Source organism: Mugil cephalus, chromosome 8 (assembly GCF_022458985.1).
Source record: "Mugil cephalus isolate CIBA_MC_2020 chromosome 8, CIBA_Mcephalus_1.1, whole genome shotgun sequence".
NCBI classification, from domain to species: domain Eukaryota; kingdom Metazoa; phylum Chordata; class Actinopteri; order Mugiliformes; family Mugilidae; genus Mugil; species Mugil cephalus.
Genome location: NC_061777.1, coordinates 12,973,367 through 12,995,500, shown reverse-complemented (window position 1 = coordinate 12,995,500; position 22,134 = coordinate 12,973,367). Strand labels below are relative to the sequence as shown.

At 41.1% G+C, this 22,134-nt stretch overlaps 2 protein-coding genes across 10 annotated transcripts in view; one reads left to right on the top strand and one right to left on the bottom strand.

Moving 5' to 3' along the window:
- The window catches only part of clip1a (CAP-GLY domain containing linker protein 1a), a 23,938-nt gene extending 10,754 nt beyond the window's left edge, over positions 1 to 13,184 (top strand). For 4 of the 8 annotated variants that reach the window (XM_047591804.1, XM_047591809.1, XM_047591806.1 and 1 more), the window contains 19 exons: positions 948 to 1,856; positions 2,037 to 2,153; positions 2,336 to 2,393; positions 2,506 to 2,589; positions 2,737 to 2,893; positions 3,022 to 3,187; positions 3,316 to 3,531; positions 5,208 to 7,661; positions 8,386 to 8,523; positions 8,612 to 8,718; positions 8,890 to 9,010; positions 9,114 to 9,166; positions 9,338 to 9,358; positions 9,629 to 9,746; positions 10,451 to 10,601; positions 10,684 to 10,736; positions 11,428 to 11,433; positions 11,870 to 11,997; positions 12,106 to 13,184. In XM_047591804.1, coding sequence (XP_047447760.1) covers positions 948 to 1,856; positions 2,037 to 2,153; positions 2,336 to 2,393; positions 2,506 to 2,589; positions 2,737 to 2,893; positions 3,022 to 3,187; positions 3,316 to 3,531; positions 5,208 to 7,661; positions 8,386 to 8,523; positions 8,612 to 8,718; positions 8,890 to 9,010; positions 9,114 to 9,166; positions 9,338 to 9,358; positions 9,629 to 9,746; positions 10,451 to 10,601; positions 10,684 to 10,736; positions 11,428 to 11,433; positions 11,870 to 11,997; positions 12,106 to 12,334 — 5,286 coding nt within the window. In that variant the 3' untranslated portion in view covers positions 12,335 to 13,184. The remainder of the gene's footprint in view (positions 1 to 947; positions 1,857 to 2,036; positions 2,154 to 2,335; positions 2,394 to 2,505; positions 2,590 to 2,736; positions 2,894 to 3,021; positions 3,188 to 3,315; positions 3,532 to 5,207; positions 7,662 to 8,385; positions 8,524 to 8,611; positions 8,719 to 8,889; positions 9,011 to 9,113; positions 9,167 to 9,337; positions 9,359 to 9,628; positions 9,747 to 10,450; positions 10,602 to 10,683; positions 10,737 to 11,427; positions 11,434 to 11,869; positions 11,998 to 12,105) is intronic. The other 4 variants (XM_047591811.1, XM_047591807.1, XM_047591808.1 and 1 more) reach the window with 3 other exon arrangements.
- Positions 12,556 to 22,134, bottom strand: LOC125012147 (leucine-rich repeat-containing protein 43-like). 2 transcript variants are annotated; one of them, XR_007113246.1, is made up of 13 exons: positions 21,756 to 22,134; positions 21,426 to 21,611; positions 20,954 to 21,064; positions 20,561 to 20,700; positions 17,730 to 17,968; positions 17,458 to 17,591; positions 16,492 to 16,666; positions 15,928 to 16,067; positions 15,753 to 15,842; positions 15,119 to 15,310; positions 14,837 to 14,970; positions 14,548 to 14,725; positions 14,072 to 14,157 (listed from the first exon to the last, which is right to left on the bottom strand). XR_007113246.1 is itself a non-coding variant. In XM_047591912.1 (12 exons), the coding sequence occupies exons 1-12, from the start codon at positions 21,840 to 21,842 to the stop codon at positions 13,997 to 13,999; spliced, it is 1,749 nt and encodes a 582-aa protein (XP_047447868.1). In that variant the 5' UTR covers positions 21,843 to 22,133; the 3' UTR covers positions 12,556 to 13,996. The 2 variants fall into 2 exon arrangements, 1 of the variants encoding a protein (XP_047447868.1); XM_047591912.1 differs by lacking the exon at positions 14,548 to 14,725 and having other exon boundaries at positions 12,556 to 14,157; positions 14,877 to 14,970; positions 21,756 to 22,133.

The following is a 22,134-nucleotide window of genomic DNA, read 5'->3' as shown; positions in this document are numbered from 1 at the left end:
ACAAACGCTGCTTACAAATGCATTTATTTCAGCTTTCACGTTAGAAAAATAACACTACTGCTCTTGAAACAAATAAATAGAATCAAATAATAAACTAATACAAATGTTTTCTTATGCTTAATTTATTTAGTCCTTATTTAGATTTGAATATTCTTTCAGCTGTCTAAAGTGAAAAGCCTTTTTACCGCTACCATTTTCCAATAAGTTACCCAACCCAAACCTGAACTCTCTTTCTTGATTTGTATCACTGCTTAACCAGACAGACAACTCCCCCCTTTGTCCCCGGCTAATCATTCTCTCAGTTATCCTATGTTCTACTTCCCCAGTCCTTCCCGGCATCCATTTGTCCTGCTTATTTGGTGTCCCTGCGTTTTGCTAGTCTAAAACCTGCTCCACCTCCCAGACTATGCATCCTGGTGCCCCCCTTAAGTATTATAGTCATAAGGAATAGAAGTGTAACTTCAGTCCATGTAGTTTTATTAGGATGACGACCACATTTTCAGATTTTAAGAAAATTTAACGGTCTTAACCAGTATTATGTTGCAACAGTAAGAAGAGATTCATCTCGAGAGATTAAATGTACAATAAGTTTGTAATGTAGCTGGATTAATATAAAAATCATCACAATTTGTTGTAAATAAAGGAATGGTAGAAAATGACATGCACACTGTGGTAGCTCCATACATGCTTTCAGTGTTCACTTCCATTATTTGGACCATACCTTTTATAACCACAAGAGGTCAGTATAACGCCTTATTCTTGTGATCCTGTGATATTCTTTTCTAGTTTTAGTATTATGTGTCTGCTTTGTGTATTATTTGACTTAGCGAGTCAGTTCAGTTCAGTTAACTAAAATATGATAACATTTCATATTAACGTGCCTTTGTCAGTTCCTGAGCATGTTTGATCAGGACAAACTATAAAATGCAAGATGTCTGCTTTTAAAGGTTGCTACTGTGTCAGAAAGATCCCGTATTATGGAGCTCGAGCGGGACCTTTCACTGAGGACTAGAGAGGTGGCTGACCTGCGGCTGCGTCTCGGGAACCAGCCGGGCTCTGAGGATTCTGACGCTACTATTTCTCCTCTTATGGAAGAGATCAATTCTCTGAGGGACCAGTTGGCTACCCAAGAATCTAATCAGCAAGAAGAGCTTAAGAAGTACAAGGAGAAGCTAGAAGCTCAAGAAAAAACCCACACTGAAGCAGTTGCCCAGCTTCAGGCTACATCTGTAAGGCTCTCTGGTGACAAAGAAGAGTTGCAGATGCGTTTGAGCCAGGCTGAGAAGGAGAATGCCGACACTGTTGAACAGTGGCAGTCCAAGCTGCAGTCTGCCATGGCCTCTCACCAGCAAGCCATGGAGGAGCTAAAGGTCTCCTTCAGCAAAGGTGCAGGAGCCCAGACAGAAGAGCTTATAGAAACCAAAAGTGCACTAGAGAGGCTGAAGTTGGAGCACACACTGGCTCTAGAGGAGGCTGGAGCCAAGCATGAAGCTGACGCCTCAGCTTGGAGTCAGGAGATGCAGGCGCTGAAGAAACAGCTGTCGTCTTTGACTGAGGACAAGGAGCGGCTGGAGGATTCGCTACGATGCAGTGTCGAAAAAGCAGAGGAGCAGCACCTTGTGGAGATGGAGGATGTCCTTGGAAAGCTGCATGCCGCCGAAGTTAGGGTAAAGGAGCTTGAGGAGAAAGAAGCAGCGCACGAACAGCAGGCCCAAGACAAGGATAGAGAAACCAAAGAGCAGATGGCCGAAGTGGTTGCTCTGCGCAGCCAGGTAGCACAAGGTAACCAGGAGCTCGAGGCCCTGAAGAGGCAATTAGAGGAGGCGCAGAGCCAAGAAAGCAACCAGGGTGCCAAGGTTTGTTCTTCTCATTACCACTTTAATACTCCCTTTTCAGTGTGTGCCATGTTTTAGCCAAGAGTTGTCATTATTTATTAGACTAGTTTGCTCTTGTCTCACATTTCTTTATCTATATTTATTTTGTTTTGCATTATTTATTCACCACTTGTTATTTTGTCTCACTGCCCTGTGCTGCAGGTTAGTGATATGAGCTCTCAGTTGGAGGGTCTGAAGCAGGAAGTCCTCTCTTTACAGCAGAGTCTGACTACTGTACAGCAGGAGAAAGACAATCTGGAGCAAGAGCTTGTAGGCCTGGTGAGGCTTATGGCTTTTTGGATGTCGATATATTCGATATATTCCCCTCTCACTGTTTAAGCTGCTGTCCAGTGATCTTTTAACTTCTTTAATCTTATTTCTCAGCTGCATTTGCGTTCATTCTTAATACTGGGTACAGCTATCAGCTGGTTAAAATACTCCTGTCTATTGTCTACCTACAGAAACAAAAGTTGTCTGAAGGCACAGAGGAGCAGACTAAATCGACAAAAACTATGCAAGGTAAATCTAGTAATCAGTCTCTTCAGTTAATCAAATGTATTTTCTCACACCTTTTCCTATCATCCACTACCATTTGGCATTTCTTACCTTTTTTCCATTAATTTTTTTGCAGAAACACTTGAGAAGCTCAGTAAGAAAGAGGAACAGTGCACATCCTTGGCCACAGAATCGGAGTCTCTAAGAAGTCAACTTGCCGGTGAGCACATTACAGCTGTTTTGTTGTGTGTTTAATATTTTGTTAGAAACATCCATTAATGCTTTAGACGCATGACACCATATTCTTTCCTTTCTTGTTGAATAAAAATCTCTAGACTTGATGAATAAACACCTTGTTTTTAATCAGGCGTCGAGAGGAAGCTGAAGACTGCTGATGAAAAGCTCGAGCAGCTTTCGAAGGACAAAAGCAAGCTGGAAAATGACATTTCAGACATGATGAAGGCATCTGGTGATAGTTCAGTGCAGCTGACTAAAATGAATGAGGATCTCATGCAGAAAGAAAGGTACCACACTTTATTATACAAGTTGTGTGCAGAACTCTGGGTTTCGTTTGATCCCATACATAGTTGCAAATTTATTTTTCTGTTATCTAACCTATTGCGGCACATCCTTCGTTTTTGTCATCACACAGGAGACTTGAGGAATTGCAGAATCAACTAGCGGAGGAGAAGGAAAAGGTGGCACACTTGAATGAACAAATGCAGCAGGAACAGTCCCACAAGGAGCAGGAGCTGAAAGAGAGCAGAGACACACATCAGACTGAAATAAGCTGCCTTCAGGAGAAGATTTCCACCTTGGTTAGTACTACAGGGTAGTCACAGCTATTATATATGTAAACTTAGTTTTATATGCATTAAAAAGTGTAATATACTGTTTACTGCTCGTTAGAAAAGTCATTGATTGCTTTTGTCCCCTCATTTTCCAGGAGAAGACTGTTAAAGAGAAGGAGACCCTGGTTGAGGAGCTAAAGGTCTCGCAAGAGAAGTCCCTCTCTCAGGCCTCGGAGCTTCATGCGAAGGAACTTGAGGCACTGAAGAGTCAGACTGAGACTATGAAGCAAGAGCTCTCCACCTCCAAGGACAAAATCCAAGAGCTGGAGCAGACGGTGTCAGAGCTGCAGCCATACAAGGACCAGGCTCAGGTAAGAACCATCTCACAATCCTGCCGGCTGAATCAGCTTATTATACTTAGTTTGCGCACATATTTAATTTATTATCAATATATTTACTCTTAATTACTATCATTTAGCTTATTTGTGATAAGTTGCTATTTTCCCTTCACACTATGGCTAATAACTAGCACTGCATTGGATGATACAATTGTATATGCTTGTAGGGTCACACCTGGTAACACCAAAGAAATCACTGACGGTTTAAAAAAAAAAAAAATTATTCTGGCTGCTGTAACGATAATCATTCACTAGGTGGCAGTGAGATTCACTTTCTGCTGAATTAAACTTTGACATGGATTCAGAAAATTCAGACCGCCTCTCCGTTTTGCACATTTCATAAATGAAAGATAAAATTTAGGTTTTAAGCAAACTATACTCAAAAATTCTAGACTGTGGACATCTGGATTCTACATGGATGGAAATTGTGCGGCTCATGTATTTGCTTGGACATATTTTACCTTCAAGCTGAACTCATAAACTTGTGGTTACAACATGAAAAGACATCTACTCAAAATTCTTGGCAATCAAATCAAATAGTAGCATTGGCCATAAGTTGTTAGAAGAACAAGACTGGGTAACTTTATGTGTGCAAGGTGCAACAAAAAGATGAGGACATTGGGAACATCAGTATTTTATTCACAACCGCATTTGAAGATGTTTCTAAATATGAACAGTCTACACACTTGTTTGTACTTTTACAGGTATTGAAGGTATTGAAGGTATTGATGTGCACTGAATGCTAAGACAAAGGACAAACCATGAAGTCCAGGGAATTTGTTGAGCTCTCTGATTAAAAATGTGGCAAGCCATAGAAAGGACAAAACCATTTCTAAAGCTTTCTATGTTTGAAGGGGGCCATTAAGATATGTTAGGAGATTGGCAGCCTGCGTTGAGAACTACGACATCAACAGTGATTAATTAATCGACTTTATAATAGGGACATTTTTTTATCAACTTGGAATTAAACCTACAACAAAATGTCCTGGAAAAGTTAACGTAGTCTGGATGTATTCTGAATCCACCAGACAAAAAGCTATTAAGTTTTTCTTTAAATTACATAAAGTGATAACTTCCTTAACAGTGTACTGTACCTCCCCTATCATTTTTCATCAACCTGCTTTTTCAGTGGAGCATTTTCACTTTCAGCCCTTTTGAAGTTTGAATTTGTTGTGTTTTTGTTATGTGTTATCCTAGGAATTCACTGTCAACACTGGCTTAAACAAGAATTTACTTAATTTACAAGAAAAGGCAAAATTCAAATCAAATATAAAAAATTGTGCAACAGGGAGGCCTGGAATAATTCTTGTACATAAGATGATCCTCTTTACTGATGCTCCCCGTGATGAAGACCAGCACCCACTCTTCACTTATAGGCCAGGCTAATTTATCAATCATAATATAACTTCTACATTTATTTAAAAATAATAAGGACTGAAGTGAAAATGTTCCAGCTTGTATTTTTTTTTATCATTGCAGTTGAACCTCTGGTGTGATCTTTTGCCCTTTTTTTATGCTTTTGCAGCTTAACATTTCCATTTGCATTTATTACTTATGTGCATATCTGCTGGGTTTATTTTGGATTCATTCATACGTTTCCCTGTATATATATTCCCCTCCTTTTTTTTCTTTCATCTTTGTTTTCCCAGTGCCTTTCCTCTCAGCTTGACACCTACAAGCATGATGTTGAACATTTGTCCAAAAAACTGGAAAATCAGAGTGTAGATCTGGAAAAAAAGTGTAAGGAAAGTGAGGACTTTAGAGTTGAAAAGGGAAAACTGGAGGAACAGCTTTCAGACGTGGTGACTAAGCTTTCTGCTCTTGAGATGAGTCACCAGGAACTTTCAGCCCAGCATGAAGAACTCCAAATAGCCAGAGAAAAACTTTCCAAACATCAAGAGGAGCTCCTTGCCATCAACAAGCGTTCTGATGAAGAGAAGATTTCAATGAACGTGGAACTGGAGAAGCTCAAACACCTTATTCATGAAGCACAGGATGAAAACAAAGAACTGAAGCGTGGCAAAGATGAATGTTTGGCCCAAATTGAAGAGCTTAAACGTACAAATGCAGAGTCGAGTGACTTGATCCTGAAGCATCAGCAGGACATCCAGCAAATTGAGGTTAAAAATAAGCAACTACTTCAGGATTATGAAAATGTCTGCAAAGAGAGGGACCGACTTGAGGAGGACCTCAAGGACAGTAAGTCCAAGCTTACCTTTGAGATGGACAATCTAGTATTAGAGAGAGATGCTGCTAGAAATGCCAGAAAATCCCTTGATGCTAAGAATGCAGAGTTGCAGGCAAAACTTAAATCCCTGAACTTAGAAAAAGAAGATATTACGATGAAGAACACCCAGCTCCAGGCCTTAGCAGAAACACTGACGAAAGAGAAAGTGGACCTCTCTTCTGAAATCAGTGCTGCTGTGTCAGACAACAAGAGCCTTGAGACTGTGAAGGAGGAGCTGCAGGATAAGCTCAGTGTTACGAAGAAAGACTTGGAGAGCTACATCCGTGAATGTGAAGAACTTAAAGCCTCAAAACTGAGCTTGTCCCAGATGCTGGAAGAGTTCAAGACGAGCAGTCAGGTGACCGATTCTGAGAGGCTTCACCTTCTGCAAGAGAAAGAAGATTTACTTGCAGTCCAAAGAAAAGTGTCTAATGAGAAGGAAGAGCTCCTCAGAGAGATAAAAGAATTAAAGGAGAAGCTTCAGGCCTCAACGGAGCAGCTGTCTCAGTCCAGTGACAAACTAAAAGACGCATTATCGTCTTTTGAGCAAGAGAAGCAAACTTTTCTCCTTCAGAATTCTGAAACCGAGATGGCTCTGCACGCTTTACGAAAAGAAAAGATGAGCCTTGATTCAGCAGTGGAGCAACAGAAAATGGATTATGAGCGTTTGGCAGGTGAGAAGGGAGAATTGGAGGAGAAGCACACGAAGGCCATATCTGAGAAAAATGCTCTTTCTCTCGAACGTGATAAGTTAGCTAGTGATATCCGTACAAATAAGGACCAACTGGATAGTTATTCCAGAGCTAATGTTGACCTCGTTCAAGAGAAGACTCAGCTAACAGCAATGCTGGAGGAAACCAAACGCCAAAAAGAGGAGGTTGAAGCGGAGGTGAACTCTTTGAAACGGGAAAAGGCCGACCTTCAAAATGAACTGCAGAAAAACTCCTCTGCTATAGAAATTCTTGAAAAGGACAAAATTGAACTTGTTGAAAAGCATGGTAAGCTAAAAATGGATTTTGAGAAGGCTAATTTAGAGCTTTCCCAAAAAGTGGATAACCTTACGAAAGACTATCAGCAGGTCCAGTCGCTGCAAACGGATACAGACAAAAATACACAATCACTGCAGAAAGAGAATCAGGGGTTGATTCAGGAGATCCAGGAGTTAAAAGCACAGTTTAAATCTTTGTCAGAGGCCAAGCAACTTCTTGAGACCCAGCTACAGATTGAGTCCAGTGAACGGAATAAAACAACATCTGAGAAGGATGGTCTTTCCAAACGAATCGAAGAACTGCAGGAAACATTGTCCAAAGTCACGCAAGAAAATAATGAGATTTCCTCTAACCTTAAGAATAGTGATGAGGAGAAGAAGTCCTTCATGGTTGATTTGGAATCTGTGAAAACACAATTAAGGCAGCAAGAGCAAGAAAATAGTCAGCTGACAGAAGACAAAGGACAACTTTTATCGAAGCTTGAGGAGATGAGCAAACAGATGACCCTTCTGACCACTGAGAAGGAAGACCTTACAGCTAGCCAGTCTAAATTTGAGCAAGAGATTTCTTCCCTTCACACAAACAAAGAAAATTGGCTCGCAGAACGTTCAAAGCTACTTGAAGAGTTGGAGCGTTTGCAGACTAGTCAGAAACAACTAGAGGTTGACATCAAGGCCCTGCAGGCCGATAAAGAGTCTTTGGAAAAGCAGTACAAGGATGCTGTTTCAGAGGTGTCTGCGTCTGCCGTCGTGAAAGAAGAAATTTCCTCGAGCATCACGCATCTAACGGCTCAGAAGGATGCCCTGCAGACGGAGAGAGACGAAGCCACTGAGCAAATCAGGGAGCTCAAGTCGCAACTAAAAAATGCCATATCTAAGCAGCTTGAGGTATTTCTCCTCCGGTAGTTAAGCACTGATTCACAAACCTTAGAACGGCTGGAGCTATGTCACCTTCTCACTGCATGCTTGCTGGTTTGTCTCCCTCTCCCTTCGTTTTTGTCTAATTTTCATCTTCCGTTTACTAACCGCTGTTTATGACCCTTAGCTTCCAGCCTTTGCCTGTGGGCTTATAACGTGCTCTCGTGTTAGGCAAAATTCTTCTGGGTTACATGATTATTTAGGTGTGAGTTAATCTTCTTCACTCAACCATTTGGTTTTGCTTCTAAAGTTTCTAAAGTCCTACTGAGTTCAAGTTGAACTACTGTAAAACAAAACTAAATCCTCTGATATATTACACAATCTAATTGGTTGTCGCTGTCCGTTCTGAGGCCACAGGTTTTAGAGCCAATATTTTAGAGTATATACTAATTATTTTCCTCTTAGTGTAATATTCATGTTGTCAAGTCAACCAGAATGCACTCCACAATCAAAATGAACAGAGATTTGCATTGTTTCTTAAACAAATTAAAATAGATAACTCATCAAGCATGTGGTTAATTAATGAAACAATATTAAACTTTGGTAATTGGTCGTCAATTTGTGCGTATGTGTTTAGAGTCATCAAATGGCCTGCAAATCTAAATGTCAAATTCTGGTTGGTTGAGGTCAGTAGACGTTGATGTTGCCCAACCACTCGCTGCTCTTCATTCCAAACTTATCACGCACCGTTTAGGATGCCGAGGCTTCTGGCAAGTCTGCGGAGGCTCTCGAACAGCTGACGAAAGAGAAAGCTGCTTTGATGCAGGAGAAGAACAAGGCCCAGTCTTTGCTGGAAGAGCTCCAGAGCTCCAAGAAGGAAATGGAAACCAAGGTAGAAGAAACCATTTTTGTCATCCAGCAATGAAGAAATAAAGTGATAAAATGACTAGTTTTCAATTCACATGCCATTAATGTTTTAGCTGGAAACACTGAAGACAGAGAACTCCAAGTATCAAGAAGATCTGAATGTATCCAAAGAGCAGCTTTGCACAGAAACTCAAAGGACCAAGAGTCTGAGCCAGGAAATGTGAGTACTTCCTCAACCCTCACTATGACATCATCAGCCCAATAGATACATTCAGTCAGTATGTTTAATAAATCAACAGGTATTGGACAAGGACATATCTTCCAGCCAATGTGTGGTTCATATGAGCTGTCAGAATTTCTTGTCAGATTAATAACATTTATGTTTATTCAGTGAGGAGCTCAAAGAAGCCGTTTCTGCAAAGTCGCAGTCGCTGACGACGCTGCAAGAAGAGAACAACAGGCTGACTCAGGAGCTTGATAACAAACACAAAGGCCAGGGCGACCTGTCGAAGGTGCAGTCCAACATAAACCTGCAAGAATCGGAACAAATTAAATATTGTTTGCTGTTTTTACCCATTGACCATGTTTGAATTTCAACCGTTTTTATTTTCTCAGCTCAAGGATGAGCACTCAAAGCTCAAGAAACGGTTGGAAGAATTAAAGCAAAGGTAAGACAATGTGTGATTCAGGCACTTTCTCTGAAATCTGGATAATCACCAGTATCGTGCAAGTGGTTTTAAAGAACTGGCACACGTGGTTTCACCTGCTTGACACTAGTTTACATGCAGTGCATTTATGATTAAATGTATGCCACATCATGCTGTTCTTTTTCTTCAAAGCCTGCCAAATAATGCCCTCAGGTACTTCACGCCTTTTAATATTACATCCTGTCAGTCATCATCATGTTACATTAAAAGAGACACTGATGTACAGTATGCAGACAAATATTTAGAGACACAGTGCCATTATGTAATTTTGAGTTTTGTGCTTTGCTTTTTTGTCATTTTGTATCTCTGATGTCATTGTATCATTAAATGCATTGTTATTTTAACAACAAAAAAAAAAAGATTTTCCCTAGAGTAATGAAAAACTGTACCTCTGAGATTTAGTTGGTATTGTTTGTTTAATAGTGAGGGCGCTTTGAAGGAGAAGCTGGACAAGGAGAAGGCGACCCTTCAGCAATCAGTCCATAAAAACAGTGCCTTAATCTCAGAAAAGGACCAGCAGCTGGAAAACCTGAAGAGTGAGGTAAGACACTAATATTATTATCTTAATTAAGGTGCTTATTAAGAACGTCTGTGGGTGGTGTGCACTTGAGAATTAAACGTTACTAGGATATTTAATGACTGAAATTATATTATTGGAAGTTAATAGGAACCTTGATGACGTCCTGATTTTTTTTTCCGTTAGTCGTATGATCCATTAATGGCTACAGACTCATGACTCAAGGTGTCAACGGGTATAAATCTTTTTGGGAAGGAGTGTAGGTGTATGCAGACTGCTGAGTCGCAACCTGAAGAGCTGACTCTGCAGTGTTGAGCGATGACTTTATCATGGGGTTGCTCGTTGCCTTGGTGCTCACAACTTTTAGCGTCATATCCTTTTTAAAATTGCTAAACAAACCAAGACTTAAGATGAAACATCCAGACACATTACTCACGTCGCATTTGTGACAGGATGTCACTTCTAGGTCAAAATGTGCGTTCAAATGTGAATGTGCGTACAAATGAGCTCAGAATTGGCCTGACCGCGAAGTGCAACTTTGAAGTTGTGTGATGAAGAAACCTATTGTGGCAGGTGTAGGGGATCCATTTCTCTGTCAGGATATCAAACATGTTATGATCTCATTATGTTTAAACGGGTTCACAATTTATCTATTCGTGTTTTAACCATTTAAAGTGAGTGACATATTATAAAAAGAATAAAAGACACATTTTTGTTGTGTTTATTAGCTGACTGTGCTGCGTGGGGAAAGTGCCTCTGTTAAGACACTGCAGGCTACAGTTGAAGCCTTGAAGCAGGACAAAGCTAAACTACAGGAGCGTGTTCATAGACTGGAGAAGGACCTGGCCACAGGCCCCGACGCCATTAACGTGTCCTCAGGTAACACTGGACTTAACATGAGACCACAGATAACGTTTGTGATGGATCAATAAAGATCAATGCGTTCCTTCCTGTTTTCCAGGTGATGCAGTTTTGGACCAAATAAGAGAGGATAAGGATACTGCAGAGAGTCAGGTGTGTATTCATGCACTCATAAGGAGTGAAACTAATCTTAGGCATGGATAGTTCCAGGTTATGTTTCTGGTTTTTTTTTTTTCTTTTCTTTTTTTTTTTTTTTACCATTTACACATTCAGTGTAATGATGCTTTCCTGCCCTGCCCATAGAGTCTTCTGATTTGACTCACTTCATTTACATTTCACTATCGCTCGGGGCAGGTGCATGGAAACAGTCTTCCTGAATGTGAAACTCTGCTGCCTACCTGTTGATAACAGTGTTACTTCTTAATAGCAGTCGATTCTGAATCTTGAGGCGTGTTACAGTATAATGTTTTACAGAGGTTTAAATTGATTTATTTATTTTCGGAGCACATGGAGCATCTGGCGTCATCTGAACTCCACAGGGACGATTGATAAGTACCCGTGGTACCCGTTGGTATCACAGTTTTATCATTCCACCGCTGTGAGCGCCTCAACCACAGTAGTGGAAAGATAAGGTGTCATCAGCGTCACGACTCTTACGTCCATCCTCTGTTTGTTCTAAAATGTTATACTGTATTATCTGTGTCTGTGATGACTTGATTGTGCTGTCTGCCGATAGATGGGGCCTAATTTAAATTTCATATTTTTTTTTCCCTTCCCCTTCTCTTTCTTAAATTCCAACTCCTCTGCCCTGTCTCTGATGTTGGCAATGCTCCACCACCATCAGGCAGCGGTTTGTGAATGTTTTTCATCAGCTTCACTTGTGCATGTTCGTCACCGTGACTCTTTTGTTTCATTGGGTTTGAATCACATTGAAGTCGGTGTGATAACTACAAACTTTCCTCCAAAGATGAATCAAGCTGGACGTATCAATACTTTTTAGCATTAAGTGGGCCGCTACCAAAACTCCCAGGGAAAATTACACTTTTTATACATCAGATTTGTTTGTCTTACTAGTTATTTGGTATTTTACTGACTCATTCCAAGTTTTGGTTTATCTTTGGCTGACAACAAATATCAGTGTCAGTTCACCGTCATTAATCAAAATTGCATAATCATTTTATACGAATTCACATCTGGGTGACCACATTGTAATATTTAAATAACTACTACTAAGGAAATCTGTGGATGGATAGCACTGAGGCTGATATGACTCATTTCCTTTACAGATTGAGTTCCTGAATTCAGTCATTGTCGACCTACAAAGGAAAAACGAGGACCTCAAGGACAAACTGGAGAAGATGGCCGATTCTGCTCTCAATGGGAACAATCCCAGCGAGCTGGATAATTATGACGGGTAAGTCCCCTGAATGGCCGACCCTCTTAGAGCTCCGGCATAAGTTTGTGCAGCTCAGGTTTGACGTCGCCGGACAATGACAGGAGCTGCTTTATTTTTCCTCTACAGCGATGACAAGCAGCCCGCGAAGAAGAAGCCTCCCCCGAGGCTGTTCTGTGACATCTGTGACTGCTTCGACCTCCATGACACCGAGGACTGTCCCACACAGATGCAGATGCCCGACTCCCCCCCGCACTCCACCTACCACGGCAATAAGGGCGAAGAGCGGCCCTACTGTGACATCTGTGAGGTCTTTGGCCACTGGACTGACTCCTGCAATGACGACCAGACCTTTTAAAGCCTTTTTCAACCCTCGTTCGCACAATCACTATATTTGCACATTACGTTAGATTGTTCTGTGCTTTTTGGGGTCCTTAGTATGTGTGTGTGCATTTTGTGTGCTTGTTTTTGCCAAGCATCTCTTTCGCTCACGCCATCCCTTAAGCGCTCTTATCGGAGAACGGCATCCTCGGGAGTCTCCTCGCAACAAAAAAAAAAAATTCAGACATCCAGAAAACGTCCATACAGGAGAAAACTGATTTTATTTGTAATTGTGAACGAGTTTGCTGGAAAAATGTTAATGGGGTTTGTGAGAGTGAGAGGGTACTATAGGTGGATGTATCGGTGATCTTCTTCGGATCCTTTAATTTATCAATATCCCAACGATGTTTGCACAGCTTGTCAAGGGGTTACAAAGATTATATAGTGTGATTTAAAAAAACAAACAAAAAAGGTGTTTATTTGCAACTGTAAATTACAAAAAAAAAAAAATATCAGTTTGCGCAAAAATTGGTGAGCTATAGTTTATTTTTTTATGCCTGGAAATACTAAGTACTCTTTAAAGGTTTGATAGTATGTGTGTAATTGTGTCTCGTCTGGAGTGGAGCAATGAAACCTGGTGTTGTTTGGCTTTAATAGGAACTTTTTTATGGTCTACATGAAGGGACAGCTGGACGATGGGGTAAGACAGAAGCAGTTAAAGCACTTCACACTGACTGTTTACCCTCAGTTCCAGTCAAATGGCCTTTCCAGAAAGTTTCTTAGCAATTTAAAGGTAATTTCTCTTTGGAACCATTAAAGACGCCTTTCTTCAAACATGTTTTGATTATCTGTATAAAAAATAAATTAAATTTATGGATTAAGTAAAATTGAGTTGTGTTGCTGATGTTCTCACAACAGTCTGTGTTTGTCCTGCTTTGAATACAATGACTACAATATGCAGAATATGGCATCTTCATCAACATGAACAATGAGGTTCTCCAGTACTTCCTCAGCCTCCTTTAGGTTTTATGTGTCATTCTGAGGTAATTACTTTCATAGTTTCTATGCCTTTAAATACTGTTTACATATTCAAGGACGTGTGTATGAGATATTTGCTCGTCCTTTACTGCTGTTTGGCTTTTATCTAAAGATTGAGCCTGCAACAGTTGAGTTTGTAGCATTTGTGGTACTGCAACATTTGTCCATTCATCACGTTTGACATTAACATTTTCAACTCGCGCACAAATCGCTTCGAATCATTTTAAGCCTCTCTGAATTTGTACTGCACTATAACCACACTGTAATGTGCACAGAATACTGTGAGTATCGCGCAATCGCTATTGCGTTGTAACAGGAGAACAACGTGTCAGTGGTTTTAATGTTCTGGCTGATTGGGTTTTACTTAACAATGCTAACAACGCCCTCGTAGCCAGACTTCACATGTCCCCTTTTTTTTTAAAAATTTGTATTTGCATCATATGTGAAGTGAAGTTCATATGCTAATATGGTGCAAACGTTCCAGCTTGATAATGATCCCCACTTAAAGAGGCAATAACTGAAAACGAGGTCAAACTGTAGTCAAGTCCATAGCCAGCAGGTGGAGAGAAAATGCAGGCCAGTGTCATGCTTCATTGTTTATTGCGTGTGTTGTGTCACTGGTTCAGTCTGGATGTTAACCAGACCCGGGCTTGGGTTTGCTTTAAGGGGTTCGGTGCGGTAGCTGCAGCTCGTGAGCTTCGGACGCAGACTGCCATTTCTCCAGCTCCACGCTCAACTCCACAGTCACTGGTTCCAGGTGGACAGACGGCGACTTGTCTGCGTGGGCATCAACCTCGGGCTCCTTCTTTCCCTTTCCTTTGCCTGCAGAGCACAGCATCAGTCAGGATTTGGGACAGAAACGAAGAGTTCACTCAGTCATGAATAAACGATTTATAAAGTAAATCACAGTGTTTCAGCTTCAGTGTTTTTAAGGCCAATGATCCACAAACTGATGAAGAGATTAAGTAATATATCATCAATATTAAGCTATTTAGAGTAATGTACAGGTTAAAATATTCATTCTTTGTATTTCAAACATGTGCACCAGTAGGGTGGCCGTGCAACTGCTGGAAACATGAACATACGTACAAAACACAGCTAAACATAGCTAATTTATGGCTAAATGTATTTGGGACACCAGTCACTTTGGCCTCAGTAGTTTAGCTGATGAGAGTGAGTTAGCTGTTAGCTTCTCTTCTGCTAATATTTCACCTGGGGACTGAAGAGGCTCTGATTGCAGGGAACATGACAGAGTCTGCATGTAACATGCAGACTCGTGATTGGCTCAGCAGCAATAGGGGGCGGGGCCTCCTGTCTACAGGAATCTTAGATTGACAGGTCTTGGCTAGTGTGGCACTCTGTGTGAAGTGGTGCGCTGTTTAGACAGGTCCTGTATCGATGAATGGAGGATAACATCTGCCTTAGCTGAAATATGTTGGATTCAAATTAATGTGTATTTAAAGAAATGAATTCTTTAAAAATTTCTCATCAACTGAAGTACCCCCTGTTGAAGACCTATGATAGATGATTTTCTGGAGAACCTTTTGAAGGTGCTGTGTTCTTCTGTCCTCGACTGCTGCCTCTTGTCTCTTTTGACTCCTCCTTTTTGTCCTCCTTGATTTTCTTTCCAAGATCCTAAATATGTCAAATAAGCGCACATGTCACTTTGTATTAACGCGCTGCCTGTTCCCGTTGGTACGTAGGTAAGTAGACTAGACAATGATCCTAATATCTGGGTGTGTAAACTCCTATGTATCACGTAAACTTGAAGCGTAGCATCCACCTCAGAGTCTGTGTGCAGGACACCAAAGTCGCAGACGATGTCGACCCTCCGGCCTCCTCTGACCAGACTCTGCAGGGGGACGTGTATGGAGCCGAGGATTCTTCTGATGGGAGCGTCTTGGACCGGCGTTGGTGCAGATTTAGTCTTTTTGTCCTTAGTCTTGTCTTTGGTGGTACCAGATTTGGCTGCAGCCTGAAAAAGATACCAATAATATGTCACCTTTCTCTAAAAAAAAAAAAAAAAACACAAAAGACAACACAACTTTCCCTACAACGTTCACATAACTTTGTACCCTGCTTTAATATCTTAATGGAGCGTGTACTGTTATATTGACTGGTGTGCACAACTCTCAACTCAACTCTTAATTAGCACGGCCTTGTTTAGTTAAATTGTTCCTGTTCATCCTCCCCCTCAGTATTTTTACAGCATATTTTCAGTTACTTTTGAAAGACAAATAAGTTTGTTTCATTTTTCCTTACGTTGCCGGATCGTTGCCAAGATGCTTTAATTGAAACTGGCGTGGAACCAGAACGTAATCTGGTAATTGGTAAAACAGTTGCCGTAGTAACAGACCTGCTTACTGTGAACACCACTGGTCCTCAAAGTGTCAGTGAGAATTAAACGATGAACTCACTTCACTCTTCTTCCCGCCTTTCTTCTCTTTCACAGTCCGGCCGGGTTTGGCCCCCGACACGTCTTCAGAGGCTGCAGCCCCCGGGACGACCTGTAATGCCCAACGGCACAATTTGAATTGGGACAGACATTTCGCATCTAACCGTGCACCCTCCCTCAGACCCTGATTTCTGCACCTGTTCCTCCTCCAGCCAAAGACAAAGTCCTTGGTTGAGGAATTTCTTGAAGCATCCCAGGGAACTGACAGTGTGAGTCTGTGTGTCACTGATGTCCATGCACTCCGACCACGTCACTTTTGCCGTGCTGTGTTTGGACACTGTAAAAACAAACAAAAACAAGACGTGCAACTGCACATACAAAAACCTGTTTTTAGACGTCCACTGTTTGTGTGCTCACAATGAGCTGAATGAACATACACAAACAGATAAAGCGTCATGTTAAGGAAAGTGTTAGACACTGATAATGGCCTGATAAGGGATCAGCCGTCATCCGGTTTCAGTGAGCTAGTCCCCACTGGCTGTTCTGACTGTGAGATTATCTGAACACAAATTCTACAGAAAATGATCCATGATACATCACCATTTGTCCCAACATCATACTACCATTATTTCCACGCTCACTGACTCAATGAAAGCCAAAGATGGTTTTTGATTTCCCTGTATAAACCACTGCTTCATCAGCTGTACCAGCGTTGGTGCTCGTTGCCACGGCCCTCGTGCAGATTAAATGAGATTCGTTACCTCGCGCAACATCACGAAATGGTTCCTCAGTATCAACTGCAGTTGATACTTCAGCTTTGGGTTTTGTCGCCTCGCTCTCACGGGCCTCGCTCGACTGTAGGTCGGCATCACTTGAGCTGTGTTCGGCCACGTGTGCTGCAGGCGCTGCATCAGATTCAGACTCACTGTCGAGTACCTGCGAACGACAAAAGTTTTAAACGTGGAGAAGACACGCCTGTTTCTGTGCACTTGTGCTATTTCTCCGACATATTAATTCATATTCATATCGTATTAAACTCAACATTTTTCACATTATACACCATGTGACGTTTTTTTTATTTTTTTTATGTCTTTGTAAAAGAAGGTTTCAACGCAAATGTGCACATACAACAAGTAACAACAGTGGATTTTGTTCCAGGGACAAAGATTGATCTAATTACATACATTTAGTGTATCTGGCAAAATACTTCATACTTTCATATTTTTTAGGTGTAGATTGTGTGACAGTTATTTTTGATAGAGGTGTATGGCACATGTATTAATGTACAATTTAACGTTCACTGACATTTTTAATTCCTCTGCGCGCTATCTGTAAAGACATCCTTTCTTTAGATGTCACTAAAAAGTGTCGACATTCAGCCACAGCTGTTATGACGCATCAGATATCTGAGTCCCTAATATGTCATTTTTTATTTCCTTTCTTTCGTTGAAAGTGTGGTTCAAGTTTCATATTGAAATGTTAATAAGGAAATAGATCTCTTGGTGGCCAGTGGCAGCAGGGACAGTAACTGTAAAAATGCCTATACGTGTGTTTGTACATTGGAAAGTATTGAAAAGTATATATACTTTTTTTTTTTCGTATTTTACACGTGAGAGAGTATTTTTCTCCGAATAAAAATGTGAATTATTATGGTAAAAATCAAGTCGTTCAACATAAATTTTTTTTGAATGGATGATGTAACAAGAGTAGTAGGGAGGATACAACACCAGGTTAACAGGTTTTTGATGACTGGGGAACTCGTATATGACAAAATAGGCATTTTCATCCATCGTCATCGGGTCTGGGATTCCCCTGATCCTGCCCACACTCACTGTGGCTGTTGCCATATCTACAATCAGTCCTGGGAAAACAAGAAGAAGAATCCTGATATTATAACCTGTGATTACATTCTTGACATTCTTGATATTATGACCAATTATGACTGTTGATTTCTTAGAAGATTAAGAGGGGAAACAGGAGCCCACGTTCGCAGCCTCACCTTTCATTTTCGCCATCCCCCTGAAACTTTTTCTTTTCTCAGTGGAAACCCATGAGGCATCCAGGCAAATGAGTTGTGGGAGGCTGTCCACGGTGAAGCCCGGATAGGAGGGCGAAAGCGTGAAAGGGTTTCCCTCTAGCACCAACGTTTTAAGGCAGGGGAGGGAGCTCAAGGCCTTCAGCAGGGTCTTCTGGTCGTGAAACTCACAGTCACCGAGGTCCAGGGACACCAGCTGTGGCCTCAGGTCAGACAGTTATCATTAGTTTTACATGACGCATGGGGAAACACAGATCGTGAGACAGATGAGGCGTCAAGTAGTTACTAGGAGTTGTAGGTGGTGTGTGTGTATGGGAATGAGAAAAAGAAAAAGGAGTTGTTATATTGTGGATTGTAATATTAATGCTATTAATGCTAACCAGGACTTTTATACAGTGATAATAGTGATTCCTATAAAACAAATATGTAGATTTGGTAAACGAATCAAATCAAACTTGATTTACGCAACACTTTTTATACGTGAAAAAAATGCAAAAGAAAGTGCCTCTACACACATGCCCACTCCCCAAGCAGAGAAAAACACTGGAGTAAAATATGAATAATACTAAAAGGGATGATCAAGCATAAAAACAACACATGATATTAAAAAACAAACAAAAAAAAAATAACTTTAAGAGCAATTAAAAACAGTAAAATTACATACCTGTATCATATGGAAGTGTTCAATAATACAATTTTAGTGTTTTAGTGTAATATTACAATGACAGGGGTTAGATGGCATGTGTGGTGTGTGGCTACATGTTCATGCACAGGATAATTAATAAAATATTATATTTATTTATCACCTTGAAAGTGCTTTTTATTTATTTTTCTTTTTTTTTGGTGGGGGGTGATTAGACATTTTATATGTGTATATATACAGTGGGGGAAATAAGTATTTGATCCCCTGCTGAATTTGTAAGTTTGCCCACTTCCATAGAAATGATCAGACTCTGGTTTTTATGGTTGTTTACTGGTTATGGGTATAGACAGAATATCAGTCAAAAATGCATAAAAAACACACAATCTAAAAGTTATAAATTGTTATGTATTTTATTAAGGGAAATAAGTATTTGATCCCCAAGCACAACACAAGTCAGTACTTTGTAGAGAAACCTTTGTTGGCAAGCACAGCGATGAGACGTTTCTTGTAGTTGGTCACCAGGTTTGCACACAGCGCAGGAGGGATTTTGGCCCATTCATCTTTACAGACAGTCTCTAAATCCTTCAAGTTTCTTGGCTGCCTCTTGGAAACTCGGAGCTTCAGCTCCCTCCACAGGTTTTCGATCGGGTTAAGGTCTGGAGACTGACTAGGCCACTCCATGACCTTAATATGCTTCTTCTTGAGCCACTCCTTTGTTGTCCTGGCAGTATGTTTTGGGTCATTGTCATGTTGGAAAACCCACCCACGAGGCATCTTCAGTGTTCTTGCTGAGGAAAGAAGGTTTTTGTCCAAGATGTTACAGTACATGGCTGCATTCATTGGCCCCATAATGCGGTGAAGTTGCCCTGTACCCTTTGCTGAAAAACAGCCCCAAAACATGATGTTTCCACCTCCATGCTTAACCGTGGGTATGGTGTTCTTTGGGTCACACTCACGTTTTTTCATCCTCCAAACACGGCGGGTCGAGTTAATGCCAAATAGCTCAACTTTGGTTTCGTCATACCACAGCACTTTCTCCCAAGCCTTCTCTGAGTCATTTAGATTGTCACTGGCAAACTTAAGGCGAGCCTGTACATGTGCCTTCTTGAGCAGGGGGACCTTGCGGGCACTGCAAGAGTTCAATCCATAACGGCGCAGTGTGTTGCCAACTGTTTTCTTGGTGACGGAGGTCCCAACTGCTTCCAGATCATTAACAAGCTCCTGCCGTGTTGTTTTAGGCTGCTCCCTCACCTTTCTCATCATCATCCTCACTCCATGAGGCGAGATTTTGCGGGGAGCTCCAGACCGAGGACAGTTGATGGTCCTTTTATGGGTCTTCCACTTGCGAATAATGGCACCAATAGTTGTCACCTTCTCACCAAGCCTTTTGCTGATGGTTTTGTAACCTATACCAGCCTTGTGCAGGTCTACAATCTTGTCCCTGACATCTTTTCACAGCTCTTTGGTCTTGCCCATGGTGCTGTAGAAGTTGGAATGTAAGAAACTGATTCTTAGAGCAGGTGTGCTTTATATACATGACGAGTTAAGATCAGGAGTATTGGTAATTAGTTGACTGAGCACAGCTGTGTGCCACATGCACATCAGCCAATCTGTAGGAGCCTGAATTCTAAGTGAATTGTTGGGGATCAAATACTTATTTCCCTTAATAAAATACATAACAATTTATAACTTTTAGATTGTGTGTTTTTTATGCATTTTCGACTGATATTCTGTCTATACCCATAACCAGTAAACAACCATAAAAACCAGAGTCTGATCATTTCTATGGAAGTGGGCAAACTTACAAATTCAGCAGGGGATCAAATACTTATTTCCCCCACTGTATATATATATATATGAATATTTGAAACCTACTCTAAATAGCGTAATACTGAATGAAACATGATAATAATGTATATTTATAAATAGCACTAGGCTGAGTTCAATATAGTACAGATACAGTAGGTAGGGTGAAGTTATCTCTTCAACAGTTTGTGGGTCCTTGGCCTGAAAAACGTTGAAGTCCATTCAGTTATCATCTTTGCATTTTCATTTGACCTGGTTTTGGTTTACCAAACTTCACATGTATGCGCATGTGTGTGTGTGTGTGTGTGTGTGTGTGTGTGTGTGTGCGTGTGTGTGTTAGACTAACCAGTGTTTTCCTGTCAGATGAGAAATGTCTTGGTGGGAGCCCAGGCTGTTAGAACTGAGGGCGAGGTACTGTAGGTCATGGGGCGGACGGTTGGTGAGAGTGTTTAGAGAAGAAAGCCGGTTCGCACGTAGATCCAAATTCTTTGAAAAAACACATTTGCAAGAGGGCTTAGTAATCACTGCGACATACTCGCCTCTTGGCTGTCTGAGTTCGAACTTTCAGATGTGTTGCAAGTGTTTCACTTTCGACAGGATGGAAAAGCACAACAGATTTTGACACAGATAACATAAACCATCCTTTACTGACTCATTCCTTTTTTACTTTCTTTGAAAGTTGTTGAACTTATCTGCAATGGAAATTTGATGAGTGACTTCAAGCTGGTGCGGGGCTTGCCTTTAGCGTCTTGGGGAGGTGCTCTGTGTGGATTTCCGAGATGACGTTGCCACTCAGCACGAGTTCCTTCAACTTTGAGAACTTCAACAGCCCGTCGTCAATAGATGACACCTGAACACGACACCAAGAAATACACGCACAAGTTGTACCACTGTGCACACATTTCAAGTGCTGTGACAAGTTGAAGCTTAACTTTTACTGTTTCATTGTATTGTAACAAATTAGCGAACTGTAGTGTCCAGGGCAGGTATCATGGAAACCAACAGGTTTATGTTGCACGTTCTGCATGTTTCAGTCATGAGTGCTCTATTATTGTCTAACATTTTATTATTTACGGCTGGGCTGCGCCAGAATTACACTTAGGCAGTAAGAATTACACCAGTTTTCACCTTTTAAATGGAAGAATTAGAACATAACTGGCATCAAATCCTGTTAAACTACGTGTTTTCTGACAGAAAATCCCTGTACTCACATCCTTGTCCACAATACGAAGAGAAGTAAAGTAACTGTGAATGAAGTCTGGGTTGAGCCGTTCAGGTGTGAGCACAGCCAGCTGTCTTAGGGACGATGTCTGAGCGCTCCATGATTCGTCTTTCCACCATGGAGACTGTGGGCAGTTCAGCAGGTCCAGGAGCACATCAGTCGACTCCATCTGCCTCTGAGCGAGAAGTTCATCGTTTGTTAGTATTTCATTCAAAAAAGCAAGCTGCTGCAATACTGACAAATCTTCTGTAAACTACTCCGCAACAACTGCGACTCTAGATGAACATTTCAGTCTATTTGCAGCTGAAATAAAACTCACCCACTGGCCATTTCCACAGGGAAAATCGTTCAGACACAAGCGTTGAATCTGCCTCTCTAACACAGCAGAAAGTGTATTTGAGCTCATGGCTGAAAGCAACAGTTGCTCTATGAGTTTAGCACATACTGTAGCTCTATTAAAACAGAGCAAAAAATGGCCATTGTGTGTGAGTCAGTGAATCCTCTGTCATCCTGTCTTTGCTCTGTCAAGGAAAAGGCCTCTGGTGTTTGTTGGTTGCCTGGCAACGGCCGAGTCTCAGACTAGTCAGGATTTCTGTGTCGGTGAAGCAGATAAAACTTCAGGGGCTTGTTTTACACGGTTTATTGATAGCGTTTAGCAATGGTATTTGGTAAACATCAAATAAAAATTGAGGAGATAT